This window comes from Poecilia formosa, unplaced genomic scaffold (genome assembly GCF_000485575.1).
Source record: "Poecilia formosa unplaced genomic scaffold, Poecilia_formosa-5.1.2 Scaffold1, whole genome shotgun sequence".
Lineage (NCBI taxonomy): Eukaryota > Metazoa > Chordata > Actinopteri > Cyprinodontiformes > Poeciliidae > Poecilia > Poecilia formosa.
The window spans coordinates 5422260-5446419 of NW_006799940.1; the positions used below are offsets into that span (position 1 = coordinate 5422260).

General features: G+C 39.0%; 1 protein-coding gene across 13 annotated transcripts in view; it reads left to right on the forward strand.

Moving 5' to 3' along the window:
* Positions 1-20068, forward strand: part of LOC103134562 (otoferlin) — a 39870-nt gene extending 19802 nt beyond the window's left edge. Inside the window, exons 11-45 of one of the 13 annotated variants that reach the window (XM_016669226.1) lie at positions 366-552; positions 1375-1598; positions 1721-1829; positions 1913-2099; positions 2194-2314; positions 3049-3149; positions 3608-3698; positions 3940-4056; positions 4160-4312; positions 5089-5272; positions 5460-5584; positions 5658-5792; positions 6220-6381; positions 6580-6651; positions 7153-7272; positions 7350-7511; positions 8197-8359; positions 8647-8813; positions 9003-9032; positions 9162-9299; positions 9396-9471; positions 9962-10104; positions 10178-10312; positions 10807-10944; positions 11038-11165; positions 11301-11471; positions 11928-12088; positions 12275-12417; positions 12497-12585; positions 12851-12949; positions 16132-16373; positions 16636-16814; positions 17105-17205; positions 17630-17817; positions 19404-19492. In XM_016669226.1, coding sequence (XP_016524712.1) covers positions 366-552; positions 1375-1598; positions 1721-1829; positions 1913-2099; positions 2194-2314; positions 3049-3149; positions 3608-3698; positions 3940-4056; positions 4160-4312; positions 5089-5272; positions 5460-5584; positions 5658-5792; positions 6220-6381; positions 6580-6651; positions 7153-7272; positions 7350-7511; positions 8197-8359; positions 8647-8813; positions 9003-9032; positions 9162-9299; positions 9396-9471; positions 9962-10104; positions 10178-10312; positions 10807-10944; positions 11038-11165; positions 11301-11471; positions 11928-12088; positions 12275-12417; positions 12497-12585; positions 12851-12949; positions 16132-16373; positions 16636-16814; positions 17105-17205; positions 17630-17810 — 4734 coding nt within the window. In that variant the 3' untranslated portion in view covers positions 17811-17817; positions 19404-19492. Of the gene's footprint in view, positions 1-365; positions 553-1374; positions 1599-1720; positions 1830-1912; positions 2100-2193; positions 2315-3048; positions 3150-3607; positions 3699-3939; positions 4057-4159; positions 4313-5088; positions 5273-5459; positions 5585-5657; positions 5793-6219; positions 6382-6579; positions 6652-7152; positions 7273-7349; positions 7512-8196; positions 8360-8646; positions 8814-9002; positions 9033-9161; positions 9300-9395; positions 9472-9961; positions 10105-10177; positions 10313-10806; positions 10945-11037; positions 11166-11300; positions 11472-11927; positions 12089-12274; positions 12418-12496; positions 12586-12850; positions 12950-13158; positions 13258-16131; positions 16374-16635; positions 16815-17104; positions 17206-17629; positions 17818-19403 lie in introns of all 13 variants that reach the window. The other 12 variants (XM_016669229.1, XM_016669248.1, XM_016669255.1 and 9 more) reach the window with 12 other exon arrangements.
* Positions 20069-24160: the final 4092 nt, after the last annotated feature.

Sequence of the window (24160 nt, forward strand, 5' to 3'; positions counted from 1 at the left end):
GCATACAGATGTGGTTTAGATTTACAGCTTCCCAAAAGCTGAAGTATGGTTGACCACTAAATGATTTAATCATAGTTTAGGATTATCTTATATTGCTTTCACCTTATTGTGAAGCAATAAAAATAATTAATATTTTTGAATCCATTTTTTTTCTGTCTCAGAAAACCAGTCTAAAATGTTTTCACAGTTTTGCTATCTGAAAAGCTCAAATGTGATTTTCTTAGAATCAGCTGCTGACTTGGTTCCCTCCAGAAACATAAAATAGATTACACCATAGAGTACTGTATTTTGATATTGTGATCAGCTGTGTGTGTATTTCCCCCGGTCTGTGAGTTGAGTGTTAAGATGCTCCTCTATGTCTCCAGGGAAAGACTTCGGTCCAGAAGAGCAGCTATGAACCAATCTGGAACGAGCAAGTCATCTTCACAGAGCTGTTCCCTCCTCTTTGCAAGAGGATCAAGGTGCAGATTAGAGACTCGGATAAGGTCAATGACGTTGCCATAGGAACCCACTTCATCGATCTACGGAAGATCTCAAACGATGGTGATAAAGGTATCAGTCAAGACACAAGAGGCAGCATGGAAGTCGATTGTCTTATTAGAAATGATTGCTGATGGAGTATGTTCATTATTTTTCCACAGTTTTATAGCATGTGGTGGTTTGTAGGTCAAGCCCTGTTCCGCAAAGATCGCTAAAGGCATCCAAACTGATAAGAATTTGCAAATGCACAGCTCGGCAAAAGGGAAAGTGGAAGGAAAATAGTAGATTTTTTTTTCAAAATTTATTTTACTAGTAAAATCTGAAAAGTGTTGTGTGCAATTGTATTTGCCCCCCTTTACCCAGAGACCCCTAAGTAAAATTCAGTTCCACCACAAACATTTTAGAGGTTCCTGTTATATTACTCAACTATCAGTTCCAGGAAAATAAGTTTTCCTGGATCTTATTTTTATTGAACTCTCGTTTACCCTGAGCATGTAGGTGAACATTTCCTCTGCCCTGTTTTGCATCCAAATCAGGACATCCAAAGTTTTGCAAGGCACCAAATATTATACTATTATATAGTCAGAATATAAGAGTTAAAACAACATGTTAAATGTCAATATGATTATGCTGTTTATGACTTTCATTATTTTTCTGAGAAATATCTCAAATTCCACTCATAATCAAAACAAACAGAGTAATTTCATTATAATTCCTTACTATGTGATTAGCTATGGTTGGAATTCATGCATAAACATGTCAAAAAAGCTCTGTTTTTCCTATGACACACTTTTAGTTTGGATAAAAGGATTTTGAACTGAATGCACTGAATGTAGATCTCACTGTCTCCTGAGATCAGCTTAAATCTTTTCATTTTAATGTAAACTTCCTCAGGCTTCTTGCCCACCCTGGGTCCAGCCTGGGTCAACATGTACGGCTCCACTCGTCAGTACACTCTGATGGACGAGCACCAGGACCTAAATGACGGGCTCGGCGAAGGCGTGTCCTTCAGAGCACGCCTCCTTATCTCCGTAGCCGTGGAGATCCTGGACACTACGTCGCCTGAAATCATCTGCTCAACCGACGTTCAGGTGGAGCCTGTCTCCAACATCTCAGAGGTGAAAAGACTCCCTTGGTTTTCAGTGGATACTTGTAAGGGTGCTAAGCAACCAGCATCACTGTTTTTTTTTTTCACCTTCCTCTAGAATAGAAATGCTTATTAGCCTTATTTTTCCATCAGAGTGCCACAGGGAAAATGGAGGAGTTCTTCTTGTTTGGTTCGTTTCTGGAGGCTACTATGATCGACAGGAAGATTGGTGACAAACCGATAAGTTTTGAAATCACAATAGGTATTTGACACTGCTCTTGGTCTTCACACAAAATCAATAGCTACCGTAACCGTGTTCAATCTCCTGAAACTCTCTGCCGACAGGAAATTATGGCAACCACATTGACGGTGTGAGCAAATCCTCCTCTGTGAAGAAGAAAAAGAAGGAAGGAGAGAATCAGGAAGAGGAAAATGAGCTGATCCAAAACTCCAGCGAGGATGAGGCTGATGAAGATGCGGACCTCACCTCAGTCTCCTCGACTCCTCCCATGAAGCCTTTCATCACAGACAGGTCTGAGGTTGCTAAAGCCGGAAGGAACTTAAAAAGAAAAATAATTTAAAAAATAATAATTTTAACTTTAAAATTAATTTCCCAAACTTTACAGAAACTACTTCCATCTACCCTACTTTGAAAAGAAGCCATGTGTCTACATCAAGAGCTGGTGGCAGGATCAGAGGAGACGGCTTTATAATTCAAACATGATGGATAAGATTGCAGACAAGTTGGTGAGTTTAACTCTTTCTCTGTGACTAATTTATACCTGTGATCCTCAGGGCCATTAATCTCATAATTATCTTGCCTTTTACTGATGAAGTTGATTTTTTTTTTCCACAGAGGACACAAAAAACACCACACACACCCACATATATCTAAAAAAAAAAAAACTGCACCCAAAACTGAAAATATAGTGGCGCTTCTATAAAACACACACAGGTTTTATAGCCAAACAAAACAAAAATTGAGGTTTTCAGGTGTAATAACAAGAACAACTTTTGGAGGATTCATTTGAGCTTTTCAAACTAAGAACACTTTACAAGCTTTAAAAGCATGGTGGTGGTAAGATCATGCTGAGGGACTGTTTTACACAAAGCGGGTGAAATAATGATACTAAAACACAGGAGCCATAATTCCCAATTCTTCAGTCTCAACTCAAATCAAATTGTGGCATTAAATCTCTGCAATGTCCTTTACCACAAAATCTATTGATTTTTAAAATAAACTATGACTTTGTTGCTTTGAAGTGTCGTCAAATATTATGTAAGAATTATGCCAGATGGAACATTTAACGAAATATTAGTGAGGGCGTATGGATATCCATTATATATTCGTATATAAATCTGACCATGTTTGTGTTACGGTTATTATATGTCTGCGTAATAATAATAATGTAATGCATTTAGTAAACATCAGGTATTGTAGTAGTATTTGTTTGACTCTATTTCCTTTTGTGCTCCACCAGGAAGAGGGCTTAAATGATGTTCAAGAGGTCATTAAGACAGAGAAGGCCTTTCCGGAGCGCAGACTCAGGGGAGTTCTGGAGGAGCTCAGCATTGGCTGCAGGTAATCAGCTCTGCTGCAAAAATTTACCTTCATCTTGAATCAGAACCAGAATTGTCAATAGTAGTAAGTAAGCCCCTATAGAAAGCTTCTCCCAGCAGTGTTTACAGAGGAAATGTTATGATTGTTTTAGGCTGCACCAAAAGGGGCTAGTTTAGTTTTCATGCTATGTTAAAAAAATATCTCCCCATAAAAAGGCAGTTATCTGCCTCTGGAGAATCTTCCTCCAGCAGACAAACTCATTCATTAAGGGTTTCACACTGAAAACAGTCTGCAGATTTCATCAGTGTTTTTTTTTTTTCTCTTCCACTTAATGATCTGATTGTGTTTTTTAAATTCAGTTAGTATTCAGTACAATGCTCTCAGTGAGAACCAGCATGACACTGACATCAATATGTTATGAATATATGTTTCTCTGTGTGTGTGTGTGTTTTGTTTTGTTTTTTCTTTTTTTGGTGCAGTCGGTATGTGACACTTGCCAACAAAGATGTGAACCTGGCAGGCAGAACTAAGCTTGATCGAGAACGGCTCAAGTCATGCATGAGAGAGATGGTAAGATTTATTCCTCTTGAGCACAGGAGGGAGCTTCAGTGAATTAACGCATCGGTAGCTTCTAATCTTACTGCAGTACCAAGTAAATGAAACAGAAATGTGTTTCTTGTAGGTCGTCCTCATGCATCTACAGGATCGCACTGAATTTTCAGTGTGCATTAGGCTCAAAATGTGGGAGAAAAATTACATTAAAAGGTCTTTTTTTATCATTAAACATTGCTATCACGTTTTACTGCTGCAGGACAGCATGGGACAGCAGGCCAAACAGATTCGCACACAAGTGAAAAAGAACACGGTCAAAGAAAAACTCAAGCTGGCGCAGAACTTCCTGCAGAGGCTCCGTTTCCTTGCCGACGAGGTAGAAACTCAGTTCTCTGTAATCCTTGATACTCTGTAATAGATCACGAGTGAGGAAAGAACTCAAGACAGTTTGAAGTTTCCTTTCTTTAAATTATTTCCAGCCTCAGCACAGCATCCCAGATGTTTTCATCTGGATGATGAGTAACAACAAGCGCATCGCCTATGCCCGAATTCCTTCCAAAGACATTCTGTACTCTGTGGTGGATGAAGAAACTGGCAAAGACTGTGGAAAAGTCAAAGCAGTCTTCCTCAAGGTACCACCACCCATACCCTCCTTTCTTAACTTTATAAAGATCTGATCACAGGTTAACATGAAGGCATCATGGCAATGAATAATTGATTATTTGGGCATTTGATGATGCTATGCAACAAATAACATTAGTGTTTGTAATACACTTAAAGAAATAAGCAAAAGTTAGTATTTTCTGTGAATTACCTCAGAGTCATAATATTAGACATACAGACTCAAATGTGTACAGCCCCTCAGATGTTTAGTTAATTGTTTCCTAGCAAGCCAGAACTCAACCATCTGCTTTCTGCAGCCATAAATAAAAGGCTTTTGGCAGGATTTTGACAGGATATTAATTCACTCTTCTTGGCAGAATTGGTAGAGCTTATTTAAAATGTTTGGTTTTCTGGAATTTACCTGGCTTTTAAGCATAGCTGAATTATGAATTGCTATGCAAGCCAAATACCTACTGGCTAAAAGGCTTTACTGTCAGATTAGGAAAAAGGAGCTATTCGGTAACAATTTTAAAAAGTTATTTGGAGGAGTTAACACAACATTATAGGACTCTTCATTTTTGGCATCCAACCAAACTAAATGAACTCCCACACATTCTCCTATGAAGAGTGGTGAAATCACTTAAATAACAAAAGAGACAGAATATATTGAAAAATATGAAGATTTTTAAAAGCTTGCATAAAATCTTGCAAAATTGGTTACTGACAGCAATAGTTTTCTTGTGGGGGCTTTAGGTTTTAGTGACTTCACATTAGTAACATTCATTGTTATAACCTCTCCCCACAGCTGCCTGGTAAAAAGGGGTTTGGCCCTGCTGGCTGGACAGTCCAGGCTAAGCTGGAGTTATATCTGTGGCTCGGCCTCAACAAGAGCCGGAAGAACTTCCTACATGGTCTCCCAAATGGTTTCGAAGAGATCAGAGCCACCAAAATGGGCCACGGGCTTCCTCCAGTCACCCTCGTCTACGACAGTAAGTAGTCTGTAATTAGTGAAAATGGAAAACTGTGAGCTCTGCTAAGCTGTTTTTAAACTTTCATCACATCTGTTGTCTTTGAATAGTTTAGCAACCAACTTTTAAAGAGAGGATCAATTTCTTGATGCAGAAAAAAATGTGTCGGAATAAAAAGTAAAAGCTCCGTGTTTATTGTTTTCACCAGTGAAGCAGGTGTTTCAGCTCCGAGCTCACATGTACCAGGCCCGCAGTCTGTTTGCGGCTGACAGCAGTGGGCTTTCAGACCCCTTCGCTCGGGTTTTCTTCTCCTCACAAAGCCAGGTTACTGAGGTAACAGCGGTCTTAACTTCTGTGTGAGTTTTTGTATCGATTCACGTGCAAACCGGGCTGGTGTGTGCCGCAGGTTCTAAATGAGACGCTCTGCCCCACGTGGGACCAACTGCTGGTGTTTGATGATGTCGAGCTGTTTGGAGAGGCTACTGAGCTCAGAGACGACCCTCCGATCATTGTTGTTGAGTTCTATGACCAAGACACTGTGGTAAGATCCTTTGATTTGATGCTAAGCTATAAAAATATATATATACCTGTGAAACAATGAAAATAGCTGAAGATTGTAGCCGTTCAAACTAAAATCTCTGCTTTTCCATCCCTCATTCCTTCTGTCTGTCCACCCTTGTTTTTTTTCTGCATATTTTACATTTATGTTCTCACTTATTTTTGCTAAATAGAGTACTCATGTTATAACTTATGTATCACTCATATTGTAAATATTTAATCATGATTATGTAAATCTACTACAAGTTGTACTATCAGTAACTGAACAATATTCCAGGATTGCACCACTTTGGCTAAATAGTGACACCAAGTGGCTGATATTGGTAACTGCACCCAGACCTGTGTCTAATCCCCTTCCCTGATCCCCTCAACTTTTGCTTCACTGTTATGTCACACAATGTGGTGCACAGGGTAAGGCAGAGTTTATAGGTCGGACGTTTGCAAAGCCCACTATTAAGATGCGTGACGAGCCTTACGGACCACCGAGGTTCCCCCCACAGCTGGAGTATTACCAGATATACAGAGGGAACAGCATTGCAGGAGAGCTGCTGGCTGCTTTCGAGCTACTGCAGGTAACAGAGGAAACACAGTGAACTATGCTGCTTAAAGATGATACTTGTGAGATCACAGATTTTCATTTTAGAAATTTGATAAGATCCCTTTTCCATTTTTGTTGTAAAAATCCTTCCTTAACTTTCTTCCATCCTCATCACTATGACTATTTTCCCCTTAAATCAAGCCTTTTGTCTTTTGACTACTACTTCTTACAGATACCTTTTGATGCAGAGGAGATCAGGCGAGCTCTAATCGCTGTCCATGACTTTGCTGTTCCTCAAATAAAGGTCCTCTTTAAACTCCCTTTGTTTTTGTTTTTTCCATTTCAATTTATCTTGCTCTCCTAATTATTTCAGTGTTGTATATCCTTTCACTTTCACTTCTTCACACTTCTTGATTGTTTTTAAGATAGAATTTTGGAAAAAACTAATAATGTAGGACTTTTAACTGTGATTCTTTTTCAGGAGTACGATAGCATAAGACATACATGTACAATGAACGTAAAAACAAGAATTGGGTGCATACATACAGTCTTAAACAAATATAACACTTCCATTATTTTGGGGGGTTACGTAGCAAGTAGCAGCAAAATGACACGTAGCGAGAATAACTCTAACTGAACATTTGAACACTTTGTATCAAAAATAGTAGAGCATTGTTAATAGTAGACTTAAATTGCTGGTGGTTCCAGGATTGTTCTTTTAATTTCATCAGTTATGCTTAAAAGTGCCCCCTCGGGCAAAAAAAAAAAAAAAAATCTTGAAATCTGACCTTTCAACTCACATTAGGTTGGTCAAGGAGGCAGGGCTGATCTTCCTCCCCTTGAAGGGCCGACGGACTCGGAGCGTGGACCCATCCTCCCTGTTCCCCTGGGCATACGTCCCGTCCTGAGTCGCTACCGCATAGAGGTGAGCTATTCCTCCTACTTTGTGTTTTGAGCTTTACAGGTTACCTCCGTCTCACTCTTCTTTTTTTCCCAATTCAGGTATTATTCTGGGGATTAAGGGACCTGAAAAGGATCAATTTGGCCCAAGTTGATCGACCCCGGGTGGACATTGAGTGTGCAGGTCGAGGAGTTCAATCTGCCCTCATTCAGAACTACAAGAAGAATCCCAACTTCAGCACCCTGGTCAAATGGTTTGAAGTGGTAAGTTTGTTTGGTTTAAGCCGTCTCTGTTTTAGCAAAGGCTAATCCCTCCCTCCTTTATCACAGCCAATTGTAGTTCTATGTATAAGGTTCTTTGAAAAGAACCTTATACATTCTCTGTAGTTATTGCAGAGAGTTTTCATATGAAACATGAAATTGAATTATGTAACTCCTGTGTTGGTCTCCTTCCACTTGTTTCCTATCAGTTACAGGACTTATTTCAAAATTTTATTATTGACTTTTAAGGCTCTTAATGTACTTGTCCCTATTTTATTGGCAGGATTTTTACACAATCATGTTTCATATGGAAACCATCTAAAAGCATCCAGTCGACTGGATGCTTTTAGATGTTCCTTGACCCAAACTGAAACGTAGAGGTGATTACACATTATTTTTGTGGAACTGCTGAGACCTTACAAACCTTCAAACTGATTTTCATATCCACAGCTTTTGATTTGAGTGGACAATTTCAGATTTATACCTGTTTATGCCTTTTTTTTCTCTCTCTCTTCTAATGAATTGAAATGTGTTTTCTGCAAACATTTTTGTTTTATCAATACTTGTCACCTTCTCACTTATTGCCTTCTCGTGTAATTTAATTGTTTTCTAAAGTATTATTCATTGCTTTTGGAACCCTGCATCATATTTAATCATTGAGCTTGATGTTGACATTTTGTTACCGCAGGACCTGCCAGAAAATGAGCTTCTCCATCCTCCTCTTAACATCCGGGTGGTGGACTGCAGAGCATTCGGACGCTACATCCTGGTGGGGTCCCACGCTGTTTCCACTCTCAGACATTATATCTACAGTCCTCCAGACAAAAGCTGCAACAATTGGGCCACTGCAGGTACTTACAGCCTAAAGGATCCTTAGTATTTATTGGTGTCAGCTCCTCTTGTATTTCCAAGTTGACATTTTTATACTCAATAAAACAATAAGTAATAGCATACTTTGATTCAACTTCGTGTCTCTGTTTTAATGACTTTTTCTGCTTACTTTCATTCCTCAAAATCCCTCTTGTGGATATCTTACCTCTATTTTCTTGTCTTGTTCCTCTCTTGCATGCCTCCTCCTGTATTGTCCTTTCCTCCTGCCCACTGCTGCTGCTGTCTTTCATCATCGGCTTGCCTCCAGCTAAGCTAATGAATGGCTACATGGTTCTAACCAATGGCTGCTCCCAAGCTCGCTCCTCACCCAGCCTTTCTTCCCGCACCTTCTCTCGTCCCGCAGGTGACGTCTCCGTCAGCCTAGAAGCCGAGCCCCCAATCCGAAAGATGGACACAGTTGTCAAGTTGGATGCTGTAAGGATTTCTGTCCTGTCTTCAAGCTGAATAAATAAACATGTATATCTGTCCTGTATGCACTTCCTTAGATCTCAGAAGTATTACCCTTGCTTGTCCTATGCTTTTTACCTGTCGTTGTATTTGTGCTGTTCATTCCTGTATCACCCATTGTGCATTAACCCTTGTGCTGTTTTATGTAACGCCCAGATGTCTGATGCTGTTGTAAAAGTTGACATGGTGAGTAGTTCCCCTTAGACATTTAGCAGTCAATAAGCTCAGGAGTGCATGCTGTAAACTGTTTCAGAGCCTTGAATGAAAAAGCAACAACAATCTGGAATAAATTCATGTCTTTGTGACTTTTTCAAGAACGAAGACGAGAGTGACAAAGAAAAAAAGAAGAAGAAAAAGAAGAAGAAGGGAGGAGCAGAGGAGGAGGAAGAGACGGATGAGCGAGTGCTGGACTGGTGGTCCAAGTATTTTGCCTCCATTGAGACGCTGAAGGAGGTTGTATAGTCTGTTCTTTCCAGCTCTGTTCACTCATTTTTATGTTTTTTTTTTCTGATGTTAATCTTGTTCTGTATTTTTTCGCTGGTCTGCTAGAACCTCAGATCCCAGGAAGCAGCTCAAGCAGAGGCAGAGGAGAGAGAAGACCTCGAGATAGCAGCTGAGGCAGCAGGTGTTTGACTTTTACAGGATATATACGACAAATATTAAATCTTTGATATTGACATATTTATGCACATTTTCTGCCTTTAATTTTTGTTTAGAACAATGAGAGCTATTCTGATTCTCCATCATTGGTTGTTTTTGCAGGGGAAATATTTTTACAACCCTCTCATTTTTCAAATTTTGTCACGTTACAGACACAAACTTCAGTGCATTTTGTTTTACTTAAAACATCGATTTTCAAATCTTGCCACAGAGACTCATATATTTACCACCAACTCTGTCAGTGTGACACTTCAATATGTATTGCTCTAGGCTCGGATGTCTATATCCTCTGGTTTTATGTTCTAGCAGGTAATATCACCTGACTTCAGCATTTTAGGGAAATGTACTTTTTATGATAAAACGGCGATATGCTTCGAACGCAACATGTTTTGTACTTCTACATCTAATCCTCTTCGTGACTCCATTTGAACCGAAAAGTTTCTCATCCTGATCAGATATCAGACCCGACGACCTCCACCTAAAAGGCTCCAAAATGAAAGAAAGGTTCAAAGAGAAGAAGAGCTCCAAGCAGAAGAGGAGTCAAGCTGCGGACGGCTCAGAGAAGCGGCCCCCTAAAGCAAGAGTGGATGAGCTAGTGGTGAGTTTCTCAGGCGGCAAGCCAGCAAACAGCTAAGTACGTTTGAATTTTTCATGCTGTCTGGCTCATGCAGGTGTACAACAGAGAGCTGGAGAGTGAGTATGGCAACTTTGAGGATTGGCTTCACACGTTCAACTTGTACAGAGGAAAAGCGGGAGATGATGACGAACACGCCCTGGATGATGACAGGATTGTAGGCAGATTCAAGGTAGGAACAAAGAGTGGAAATATATGTGACTCAACCAGCTTGGACGCTGCTGCCATAATGATCGAACTCAGTGCCTACCAACATGCCTACCAACCAAGCATACAGAAAGACGCTTAGATTCAATAAACTATTGACTTGATTAATTTTTATTTTTTCAATAAGGTCAAAGTAAGACTGTTTTTTACTCTTAGAGAATAGAAACAGATTCTGTGTCTGTTCTGTTTTCCAGGATTCAGCTAATTTATACATCTCTTATTATGACTGAATAGAAGTTTGAATTAAAGGCCCTCAAAATATTTAAAGAACTTGCTTACTTCTAAGTAGGATTGCAAAATTCTTGAAGGATTTCTGGTAAACAAATGGTTTATATGCACAAATTGACTCTGAACCACACAACATACAATGTCTAAAGTTGCCTCTCTGAGCGGAAATGTCTGTAACTTTGCTGACTCGGGTCATTTTCCTCACAATTTGTCTATCTCTTTGTGACCCAGGGCTCTTTATGTATGTACAAAGTACCACTTTCTCAGGAGATCACAAGAGAAGCTGGGTATGATCCCAACATGGGGATGTTCCAGAGCATTCCGCATAACGACCCCATCCACGTTCTTGTCCGCGTCTATGTGGTCAGGGTGGGTGACATTCTTGATGTTGGAATCGATCCAAGAGCGATTTAAAAATGCAGAAGACAGTTTAAATGAATTTTCATTTTACTTTCTCGTCAGGCCACAGACCTTCATCCAGCTGATATCAATGGGAAGGCCGATCCATACGTCGTCATTAAGCTGGGCAAATCAGAAGTCAAAGACAAAGAGAACTACATCTCCAAGCAGCTCAACCCTGTGTTTGGCAAGTGAGTGGAGAAAAAGCTACTTTTAGCCCCTTGTAGTTTCTGAAGTCAAATGGTAGAAGTGAGACATAGTTAAATTATTTTCCCAACTCTGCATTTTTTTAATGCATCAGTATGTATCTGCTTCTTCACGGTCAGATCCTTTGACATTGAAGCCACCTTCCCCATGGAGTCGATGTTGACAGTGTCTGTGTATGACTGGGATTTGGTCGGCACAGACGACCTGATTGGAGAAACGAAGATTGACCTGGAGAATCGGTTTTACAGCAAATTCAGAGCCACGTGTGGCATTGCGTCCAACTATTCTATGTGAGTAGCTGTATGCTTTATTCTGTGAGTTATTTCTTCAGCTGTTTGGATTTGTCAGCTGAAGAAATAGTAGAAAATGGAATACAGGTGTAAAATTTATTAGCACAGTATTTTATTAGCACAGTAAAGCCTAAAGTAGCTGAAGATCTTAGCTTAGAAGCTAACAGACCAGGCCTGAAAACAAAACTCAATTTGTCATTTATGCTTACACACAAGCTAGTGCTTTTGCTACAGCACAACACAGGTTTCAGTAACACAAAGTTAGAAACAATGTTCATTGAATTTTTTACGTGTATTTATTTCAAAATAGGTGGATTTTCCCCATATTGCAAATATTTAGACAAGTTAAATTTGTGAAAAGTAACTGCAACCCCTGCACCCAGGTTGAAAAAGTGGTCTCTGCCCAAAATCTTAGAGTTTATAGCTTGAAAAATATCTGTTATCTGTTGACTTTAGGCATGGTTACAACATTTGGCGCGACCCTATGAAACCCAGCCAGATCCTAGCTAAGCTCTGCAAGGAAGGGAAGATTGATGGACCTCATTATGGGCCGGGAGGCAAAGTCAAAGTCGCAAATCGAATCTTTACTGGAGCAACAGAAATAGAGGATGAAAATGGTAAGAATGAATCTCTCTTCTAAAATTGTGAGATCAATGGAAGTACTTCTACAACTGATTGTTGCAATATTCAGAATTACAATTCAAACATTATTCAGCGTGTTGTCTTAAAATTGTGCGCGATTTTCAGCTTTTTAGCGTTTTCGCTCTTCAGTTTGTTCTTTCGCATTTGCATTGATCGTGCAGGTCTGAAGAAGCAAACGGAGGAGCATTTAGCCCTGAGCGTGTTGAACCACTGGGAGGAGATCCCTAGAGTCGGCTGCAAGCTCGTTCCCGAACATGTGGAGACCAGACCTCTTCTGAACCCGGACAAACCTGGAATCGAACAGGTGGGATTGAATCGATTGGTCCTAGGCTGTAAATAAAACCACTCTGGTCGTTACAGATTCCTTTTCTCTTCTATCAAAGGGCCGACTTGAGATGTGGGTGGACATGTTTCCGATGGACATGCCCGCTCCTGGGCCTGCAATTGACATATCACCACGGAAACCAAAGAGGTAGGTGCTGAGAACAATAAACAAATGTTACCTTGAATTTTTATAAATTCTACTTCTTATTATTGTCCTGATGACCATTCAGTCAAAAAGAGATTTATTTAGGGCTTTCAAAGTATTTAACAGAACAATATTTATTCCAGCTTAAATTCTGGTGAGTTCTTTTTTTTTTTTTTACTAGTTGTGTCAAATGCAGCTTTTGTATGTAAATTTTAACATTAAACATAAGTGCAACTACATTTGTATGTGTTCCTCCTCCTCTTACTAGATATGAGCTCAGGGTGATTATTTGGAATACTGATGAAGTAATACTGGAAGACGATGATTACTTCACTGGGGAAAAGTCCAGTGACATATTTGTGAGGGGGTAGGTACGGCGGGATAAGGCAGCCTGGCCTCGTCCCGTGGGTGTGAGCTGTATGTGTTTTTTACTGTTAACCATTATTTCTTTTTTGTTTTGTTTCCATCTTTTCTTTTTTCTGTGTGCGTGATTGTGTCACGTCTCTGTTGTTTGTGGCGTGTCTCCTGTCTGTTGTCTTTTCTCTCCTCTCCGGTTAAAACTCCGCCGGTGTCTAGTTTTGAGCTCCGTGTTATTATTTGGAACACTGATGACGTAATTCTAGAGGACGATGCTTTCTTGACAGGAGAGAAGATGTCTGACATCTATGTCAGGGGGTAAACACACCTTTCCATCGCATGGCTCGCGGAAATTCCTTGCTTCCTTGCTCCCAAATACCTTGATTAAGTTCTCTGTGACTCTTCGTGCTGTAAAGCTACGCGGCGCACGCAAAATTGCTTGTTGCAACCACTTTTTCTAACACAACAAAAAGCAATTCCTACTGAAAAAGTACTGCAGTAAGGACCAAACCTCGATGCATGTTGACATTTTACATTAAGAAGAGAGTCATTTAACGTAAACTAAACCTACTGTGACGCACCTAGATTTGTATAATTTTTACAAGCTTAATTATTTACAGTGTCAGTAGGCGGCTGTAGTATTGTCAGGTCACCAGGTCATCATGGAGCCTCTTAGACACATACAACCTTTGACACACACTCATTTCCGAAAGCACTTCAGATTATCCAGCCAGATACATGCATTAAAGTAGAATAATATCTTTGCCCTTAGCTGTCTGAGAAAAGTTGTTTTTAGTTTAAGAATAAAAAAATAAATCATGAAGTTTCATAACGACTGCAGCAAAATCTCAGAAGTCAAAGAAGAAAAAAGTTTTTGTTTTGTTTTGTTTTGTTTTACTCTGGCATATTGTTACATTTCCCTTTAGAGTGCATCCAAAACAACAATTGTCTGACAGTCTGAACTCTGATCAAGCTGCAGAGTAGCTGTGTGAAATGTTTCAGCCCAGCCTGAATTTCACTCCAGAATCAAGTGGGGATATATCTGCTCTAATTTATTTATTTATTTCTAAAGTGGTTTGGTCCTCTACTGCAGCTATATTTAAGGGGATTTTTAATTTTCTAATTTGAAAAAGAAAAAAATGTTTTGCATGGAAGCATACTTTCTTGTACACTCACCAGGCACTTTATTTGGAGCAACATGTTCATACTGGGCACCTCTTTTTTCTGCTTAAAAATAAAAATTACAACTATCTTGATGGACATGAAGGAGATCTGATGTATCACTTTTGCACTGATACCTCAAGAGTCCTTCTTTACGTAGAAACTGCAATATGGTAAACTCTACAATGATACTCATATGTAAACACAGGTATATTTTATCTGCAAAAAGTCTTGACTTTTTGTTTCAATGTTTGAATTCTAAAGCAAATTTGGAAATCAGAATATTTTTTAGCTTACATCCTGTTTTTTTTTTTTAATTGCTGTCTTGATTAACAAATCTAATTATTTGCCTCAACCTGTTTAGTCAAGTATTTCCTCCTGCAGTACTGTTTCTCACAATGCAGTTAGAAACCACCAATTTTTCACATTAGCTCATCAGCAGTCAAAGTGCCTAAAGGTTTTCTTCATTTTCTTATTTAAGGAAACCAGCAACATTTTCCAGCGTTATCTCGATCATGTACATGTGTCCCTAATAAAGTGCTTGGTCATTGTATGCATGCTCGAATGATGTCATTTCTGCAGCCTGGATTTGAAATTAAGAAATAATTTCTGTAATTTTTGCTGCCTCCTCACTCCTGCCACTCTTCACAATAGCCGGTTTTACCACAGCTGATTTCACCTCTGAATCCGTTGCCCCTTGACTTTACCGTAACAATCAGTGTAACATCCTAAATCATTTCAGCAGCCGGCCAAGCAAAATCATCGTAGATATAACAAAAGCACATCTTGTGATGTTTAGGGTTCCAATGCAGACTGGGACAGTGGAATTGCCATCATGTATGGATTTAAGTTTGAAGAAAGAAAGTCAACTCTTGGTGGCATTTTTAATAAATAAAATCTGTAATTATAAGAAAAAAAAATGAAGGGAAAACAAAAGCGGGATTTGTTCTAGTTTGATTTTTCTTAAGATTATGAGTTTACTGCCTTGAGAATAATGTAATTTTTTGTGATAACTGTGATTGTGACACAAATATTTGTAGTTTTTGTGATTTCAATATTAAGTATGAAAGTCATGACACTTGGGGATAACCTGCAGCATTTATGCCGCCCCCTGTCACGATGTTTCCCAAAGTGGTTGCCCATGTCACCCATATGAGAAACCATCACTGCCAACAGAGGCATGTTTATATAGTTTAATGTTTAACCACGGGATGCTGCATCTCTGGTGTTACTAATAACTCTGTAAGCCCCACACACTATAACAACAAAAAAAATCAAATCCAATTAAATATTTACAGTTACACTTTAAACACAGAGAGAAAATGGAATAAAATTTAAGTCTTGAAACGTCTAAAATCTTCAAACAGAAAATGTGTTGGAACCCTGGATGTTTCAGATGTAAGCAAGGTTACCTCCCTCTTTATCCGAAATAACATTTCCTGATGCTGTTTCTCGCCTCCACCTATTGCCCAGCCTCTTATAAGCATCTCAGTTACCAAATCAAACCACTTTGTTTCATCAAGATTCTTCAAAGATGGCAGAAAATTGATCTACCCATTGGTGTTTTTGAGAACTGAGAGAGCAGCTCTTCTTCTGCCCCCCTGACTCATGAAGCCAGTCTCACTCAACTGTTAATGAAAACAGCTACTTTGATATTCAAAGCTTTAATTTTGTCAAACAATATTTTAAATACACCTTCCTAAGCACATTTTTAAATTAAAAATTTTTATTGACTTTATTTGACACTATGATGAAGACGTTAAATCTGATTTAAGCTTTAGGAGCCACATGCTGTGATTTTAGACTACTAAAATTGCCTTTCTTCTACCTTCTGTATTGGATTGGTTCATTTAACAAATCTAAATTGTCAAGTACCGCAACAAATTTTATCCCAATCACTAAGCTGATACACTAACCAACTGTTGCAAGTTTTTACATGCATGATCTTTATAATCAAACAGCAAAATCTGTTTACATGTCATATTGCTTTGGAGACCTGCCTCACTCCTTTTCGTTTCACTGTTTCCAAAGATGGCTGAAAGGGCAGCAGGAAGACAAACAGGACACAGACGTGCATTACCACTCCCTAACTGGTGAGGGCAACTTCAACTGGCGCTTCGTCTTCCCGTTCGATTACCTTGTGGCTGAAGAGAAGATCATCATCTCTAAGAAAGAGTCCATGTTCTCCTGGGACGAGACTGAATACAAGATCCCTCCTCGTCTCACGATGCAGGTCTGGGACGCCGACCACTTTTCTGCTGATGACTTTCTCGGTAAGGGCTGATGATTATTCTCTTTTATTATAGCAAGTTGTAGAGCACCGAGTCATGCTTTGACTTTTTAGATTGAAATGCTGTTGGGATATTATTTCAGTCTTGCTGTTGGAGTGGGATATGTTTAGACGTAACTCTCTGGACTTACTCAAGAGATGCACCCAAGGATTTTACTCAGTCTGAAGGGGCAGGAATATTTGTTCCTGCAAACTAATTTATCTGAGAGTGACATCTGACTGCTGTTCATATCGCCATTTTCCAGGGGCTATTGAGCTGGACCTGAACAGGTTCCCCCGCGGCGCAAAGACAGCCAAGCAGTGCAACCTCGACATGATCCGAAATGAACAAGAACTTCCCACCATTTCTATCTTCAAGCAGAAAAGGGTCAAAGGCTGGTGGCCTTTTGTGGCACGTGATGAGAACGACGAGATGGAGCTCACAGTAAGAACATCATCGTCTTCAGAAATGACAGAGACTTCATAAAGTAATAGCTAGAAATAGGCATTTCTATTTCTATTTCAAATAGCCACTATAGGTGAACCAAAATGGAAAATTGAAGGTAGAGAGGATAGAATAACTATTAAAGTGGAAAATGGTTGTGGCAAAAGAAGGGTTTCTGAAAAGATTTTCTAAAAAGTCTTTTTTCATATCTTAGCCATTTTTTTGTAAAATACTTTAAAATTATTATCCATATTTGTAAAAGGAAAAAAATATATATGTTGTGTTTTCAGGGTAAAGTTGAGGCTGAGCTTCACCTTGTCACTGCAGAGGAAGCAGAGAAAAGTCCTGTGGGACTGGGGAGAAATGAGCCGGACCCACTGGAGAAACCAAAGTAAGACTTTAAATTCATTGGAATTCTTTTTTTTCTTTTTTTTTACAAACACAGTACAAACACTGGCTTTTCCAGTTAGAAAGTGTGTGGATCCTTTTCTGCAACTACACTCAAAGGTCTCTTTAGCCTTCCTTTTTTTGGACATTCATTCATGATGTGCAATAAGCAGTGTGTCATAAATCAAATTCCAGATGATTTTTTTCTTATTTATTTTTTTACCAACACTGCTTTCTGCACTGTTAAAAAGGCCACTGTTACACACTCGTTTCTCCTCCTACCATGTCTTCAACTGTGTCCCTGTCTCTTCCCCTCCCCTCGTCCCTTCCCCTCTTTTTTTGTGCACACAACTCACCCTTTACTCCCTTTACTCTCTGCCTCATCGGCGCTCCTGTCCTTCCTCCTCCCCCTGCTTTCTTTTGAAAAGCCGTCCGGATACGAGTCTAATGTGGTTTCTGGGCCCTCTGAAGTCACTTCGTTACTTCATCTGGCACAACTACCGCTGGCTGATCCTCAAGGCTCTGGGGCTGATACTGCTGCTGCTCATGCTGGGCCTCTTCCTCTACTCCATCCCTGGCTACCTTGTCAAGAAGATCCTGGGGGCCTGATGCGCTGGTAGCCTCTGCCCCCTCTTCACTGTCTCTGATGGATTCAGCTGTCTTTACTATCTCCTCTTGTCTTGTTTTCTCTGCTGTCTCCAACTTTTGTCTCCCTCTACCTTAGAATTAGATCAGTCTTCACTCATACTGTCTCTTGTCTCTTGTTTCAGTGTCTCTTGTCAACAAGTGCCATTGTACATCTCATGTGTAGCCACCTGACTGATTTGGAACAGGTGTTTTAAGTAAAGTGTTGGATAAATGGTTCATGAAAAGGAGTGGAGTGTTTCAGGGACACAAAAGAGTTTGGTTTGTAAGGATGCTCCTCTGCGAAATAAAAAGTATTCTCAGGTTTCTTTTATGGGAAAAGAAAGTGCACCCTATTAATTCTGGGTTTTTGACATACCTGACTCTAAAGTTATTGTGATGTAACTACAAGTAAGCAAAACAGACAACAGGTTTAATATTGCTATTAAAATAGAAAAGTCATTTGTGAAAAGCAAAGTAAGCCCCATAATTTAATAACTACTAGAACCAACTTAAGAATCAATAACCTACAAATGATTTTATTAGTTTCCTACGTTGTTGTGAATGGACTCTTCTGTTTGGATAGCTCTCCTGCCTTCTTGACCAAATGTCAGCCATACTTCTGCTATTAGAAAGATGCAAAGTCCACATGTTCTGTGGCAGCAAACCAAGCTCAAATCATTCTCCACTGTGCTTTACAGTTGGAGTGAAGGAACCTGGGTATTGCTTTTTATTAGGTGCCATGGATTTGGGCCAAAAATCTTTGCTTTGGTTTAACCTTAGTATTGGGATTCATTCAAATGCAGCTTTGCAAACCTAAGTTGTGCTGCAATTTTCTTTAAAGAGATCCTGGGAACCCTTCCAAACTTGTCATGTCTAATATTTAACTATGTGATGGAATTTCGGCGTTTGTCTCAATTTGCACATCTGACTTTGGGGTATTAACTGAAATGTGCACTGCTTGTAAGAAGCAAAATGAAATGTTTGCCTCTTATGAAGTCTTGCACACTGCAGGGTCATAAACTTGAAAAACATTTAACTCCTTAAACTGAATTATTTTGTAGATTATTTCATTTCAACATAATGATAAATAAACACTTGTTACTGAAAAGCAGTGAATTTAACAGCTTTTTATGATGATTATGAGATAAAGTTATAAAAGGCAATTATTTAGACTGAATCAGCTCTCTTTTGGGTGTGTTGGTCTGCATTTGTTTAGCTGCCAGAAAGGCGTGTAGAAACAATGCCAGCTGTTGGAGCTGTTGCTCAGTCATCCGTGCATTTTTCCACCCATCTACCCATTTTTACCAACTATTATTGTAAAGCTTTGACTGTGATTTGTGCTTTTGTTCCTCTGAATCATTAGATTGTGAGTAACCTAAACGACTCACAACTGCAGCATTGCGTTCAGTGCACTAACTACGGCTTTCTCTTTCTCCCATTTCTGCCCCTGTGCTTCATTGTGTTCTTCATTATCTTCATTATCCCTTTTTTACCCCCTTCCTCCTCCAACCCGCCCATTCCACCTGCATGTTGTTTCCAACGTTCCCACTTCCATCCCATCGAACCTTCATCCAGTCGCCCAGACACCACCTTCCTGTGGTTCCTGAGCCCGCTGAAAGCCATCCGCTACCTGGTGTGCAACCGCTACAAGTGGCTGATCATCAAGATCGTGCTGGCCCTGCTGCTGCTCATCATGATCGGCCTCTTCCTCTACAGCATGCCAGGCTACCTTGTCAAGAAGCTGCTGGGAGCTTAGGGCAATGCTGGGAGAAAGGGGAGGATAAAGGGGAGGGTGGGGCTACTAGGGGATCTGCTACTGGTAGGGAGAGAGACTCCTCTCATCAAATTCACTCTAGTTTTTGTAACGCTACCTACTGCTTTAGAATAAGCATCTGGACTTCATCCTTGAACTGACTACACAGCAATCTGAAACCACAAAATAACCCCTGATTTATGCTTCTGAAACAATATTTACAGTGAATGTCTCTTTACCCATTTGCACAGTGTTTTATTCATTAACATGGAAAACTGTCAGATTAGTGGCTAGACGATTGCATGGTGACTCATTTCAAGTAATGCTGCACGGGCTACATTCACTGTAACTGATCCTCAAGGCTAACAGGGAACAAATGAAGGGGACTCTTGATAACACTTTGACTTCTGTCTGTTTGAGCATTTAAAAGAAATTCATAAACATTCAGGAATTGGCTTTAAAATTCATAATTTAGCTGCAAAAAACACATAGTACATTTAAAGTAAAACTGATGTTTTTATTTTATACTTTTATAGTTCTTTATATTCTACTGTCTATTTATATTTAATCAACCGTAAAACCCACAGGGATATTTTATTTAATAGAACAAAGCAAAAATACAGTGCTGCTGAGTTTTTGACATATTTTTTTCTGGTTTCGTCCATTTGAAATGTTTCAGGTCATCAAATAGAGGCTGATGTCATGCAAAGACAGCTGAATAAATACAAATAGTTGTTTAAAAATAATTATTTCATTTACAGAACAAAGCCATTTATAAGCCAACCCAGCTTTGTGTGAAAAAGTAATCACCACAGTGGTGTAAACATGAACTAAGTGTGATCAAACAATCTTTTTTGGCCAATTTCAATTACAGGCTGAATTCTGCCAGAATGATGAAGTCTCTTAGATGTAACCTTACAGACAGCAAAAAGCAAGAAAGTATTAGAAAGACATTTCTAGGGTTTTGGTTGACGCTGGTGAACCAAAATTACTTCAAGAGAGCATCTATGATTCATCCAAGAGGTCACAAAAACAACCCAAAACAACATCTAAAATATTGCAGACCTCCTATAATTTTGGTTTAGATAGTTTTTCTTTCACTAATCATTAAATCATCATTACAAACAGCTTTTCAGATGTTATTGAGTTGTTTAGATGTGGTAAAAATAAAAAATAAAAAAAACTGAAAAACTCTTCTAGGGGCAGCACTGTATATTTGTACAGACATCAAAATCTTTCTAGCCTATCTTATAAGTGGTTATTGTTTATAAATGCTACAAATGGGTTTATAGCAAAGTGTTACCAGTTTAACTGTTATAGTTGTTGCAGTCTTTGCACACTTAAATGAGGATAATAATAATAATAANTTCTAGGGGCAGCACTGTATATTTGTACAGACATCAAAATCTTTCTAGCCTATCTTATAAGTGGTTATTGTTTATAAATGCTACAAATGGGTTTACAGCAAAGTGTTACCATTTTACCTGTTATAGTTGTTGCAGTCTTTGTACACTTAAATGATGATAATAATAATAATAAAGAAAGAGACGTTTTATTTTCCTACTGAGTTCAATGAGACAAAGAACAAAATGACTTCAAAATATTCCAGGGAAGTAATAAAAGCTCTTTTTGTTCTGATACAGTATTAAATATTTATTCAATACACTGAGCAGCAGATTGTTCAGATTGGGTCAAACAGTGTTTGTCAAATAATTTGACTTTTTATTTCAGTTTCTATACCTGTTATTTTGACGCACACTTTAGTTTAGTTTTTTTTTTATTTTTTTATCATGATTAATCATTTTCATCTGTAATTGTGTACATGTTGTTCAAGCCTCCGATTTGCCTAATGCACTTATTTTTACAGCAATACCTGCATAGCTTCACAATAAGACCTACTGGGTGGAAGGACACAAATTAATTGCAAATATAGTTTGACCAGATCTGATTTAAAAGTCTTCGGAGTAAGAAACAAATTCTTCAGTTTTCACTCTCGTCTAGTAGAGACTTCTGTGTTAATCTGCATGCATCGTTGTGAAAAGTGACCGGAGAGGTCATGTGTGTTGGCATGACTTGTCTTTCCAGCTCGATGCAAACCAAATCATCCACCCTGTTGTCTTTAATGTTGCAAATAATGCAAAGATAAGCTCATGATATGATGCAAGTGCATTTGGAGCATTACAGGAAGTGAAAAATTTTCAGCCTGTGTGTGATGTCCTCTTTGAACTTTGTCTGTGATTGACCTCATTTGTGTTGCAATCTGTGTACTACCAACTACAATTACAGTTTGCACTAAACTTGCCTGTTTTTTTTTTTTTGTTTTTTTTTTTTTGATGAATTTATGTATTTGTATGTGTGGAAATGTGTGCAATATTTTTGTTTGTTTTAAAATTTGAAATAAACTGAATTTCATGGACAACATATTGCAAACTCATTAAAATAAGAATTTGTAACTTCAGTTTGAAGGCCTTTGACACCTCATGAAATTTCCTGATAGGTTGTTTTTTTTTCTGGTATGAATTCACAGAATTCACAGTGGGGGACAGAAAAAAGCTGATGGGAGAAACACTTTAACATGACACAAGCTTATCTAGAAAGATGATGTGAACAGTTTTTGCTTACTTTTTTAGATGGCATGCAATTCATGTAAGACGTTTACACCAATTTGTCATGAGGATTCATCTCATTTTAATTTGGGTCTGTATATTATTTGTTTGAACTGCTATTTTTTAGAGTGAAATGTTCATACAGCATATCATTGCAAAGACTAAAAACAGAATTGATTGCAAGATTATTGTGGATTCTTTTTTTTTTCCATTTCATTCAGGTTCACATTGTGCATACAGGTTCGACTATAAATAATCCAATTTTTGCACAAATATTTCATTATTAAGCTTTGAAACGTGATACAGAAGACTATGAAGACAGTGATTTACCTGGCTCTGTGTTGCCATCTAGTGGTGCTTTTTATTTTATATCTATTGCTTGTTCTTGGCTCATTTTTTTCAAAAAGGAATTTTTCATCTTAAATTTTAACCATCTACTCATGGAGAAAATGTAAAACAAAAACTGTATCAACAAAATACTTTAATAAAAAATAGTGATGAATATTTTGTGCAGCCGTTAAATAGTCCAACCTTTCTTAGAGGTGATGTAAGGAATTAAATGAAAGAGAATGTTACTTACTGGGGCATTTTCAGATAAAAGGCATGTAATTTATACACATTTGCATCTTAAATACTTACAGCTCTAGGCAAAATTCCCAGTCTACACATTACAAGTTTTATAAAAGATGACTTGCATCTGAGTAACATCATAAATGGTCAGAGCATATCAGTGCTACTGAACCTTAGGTGGCACTACAGTTCTTTGAACGACAAACCAACCTCAGTGAAGGGTTTTATGTTCAACAGCAGCGTGTTTGGAGCACATGTTGCAGCACAAGCCACATAATCACAAACAGAGCTCCAAAGACTCACATACACGATCATTTTCCGACTAATAACTGTCTCTTCAAGCTGATGGCAAGATGTGGTCTATCTGGTTGCGCACACAAATAAACCTCCGCCCGGGTCAGATGTTCTTGCCCTGAAGAGTGACCCCCCTCCCACCTTTCCCTGCTCTTATCCCCTCAGGGAATCTCAGCGCTCTTTCTCCCTTCAAGTGGTCTTGGCTGCCGCTGAGCCACAAGGGATGCAAGTCAGCAGGCAAAGGTTTCTGACATATGATCCAGCATCTGTGATGTCACCAACAGCTGACTTGTCTTAAGACCTTTGAGAAAGGGGGCTCTTGTTGCCAACAAACCCTTAGCTGGAACTCTTGGTGCTTATGCATCAAGCTGCTGCGATTAGAAACTGAATGACTGCTATTAGAGAGTGATTCTATAATCTATCTAATACCATAAGCTAGGGCTTGACAGACTTTGACCCAACTCACAGGTGTATAATACGTCTTATTCAATCTGCATATGCTCTGAAGGAGTGTGAGTTCAACTTGTTAATTCCTCCTCAGGGCAAAATGTTTATGCCTTGTTCAACAAAGCATTTTATTCTTCGCATGGGGGTTGAGAGGTGTGTAATCTAAGCCTGACCTTTAGCCAGTTAACTAACTGACAGCTTAGAGTGTTGTTGGTGGATGGGGTTGCATAACATTGTAAATCCTAACTACCGTATTTTTCGGACTATAAGCCGCTACTTTTTTTTCCTACACTTTGAACCATGGGGTTTATAGCCCGGTGCAGCTTTTCTGTGGATTTTTCTTCAACCACCAGGGGGCTCTATAGCAGGAAGTGAATCATCGGAAGTCAAAATTGGAAATCAAAGAATGAAGTGCTGATTTTCATTTAGAACAAGCACATGCTAGCAGCAGGCACAACGGAGAAATGTTTTCAAACTGATGCAGTTTTTAAATTGAAGGCTATCAATGTGGAAGTACAGATCGATAGCCGCTGCACGTAAGCTCGGCGTGAACGAATCCATGGTTTGGCGTTGGAGACGGAGGCCTGCGTTCTTAATAGCACATTTATTAAAGACAAAGCCTTCTGCTGGGTCCTTGTGAAAAACCGAGAGTGGCGGAGATA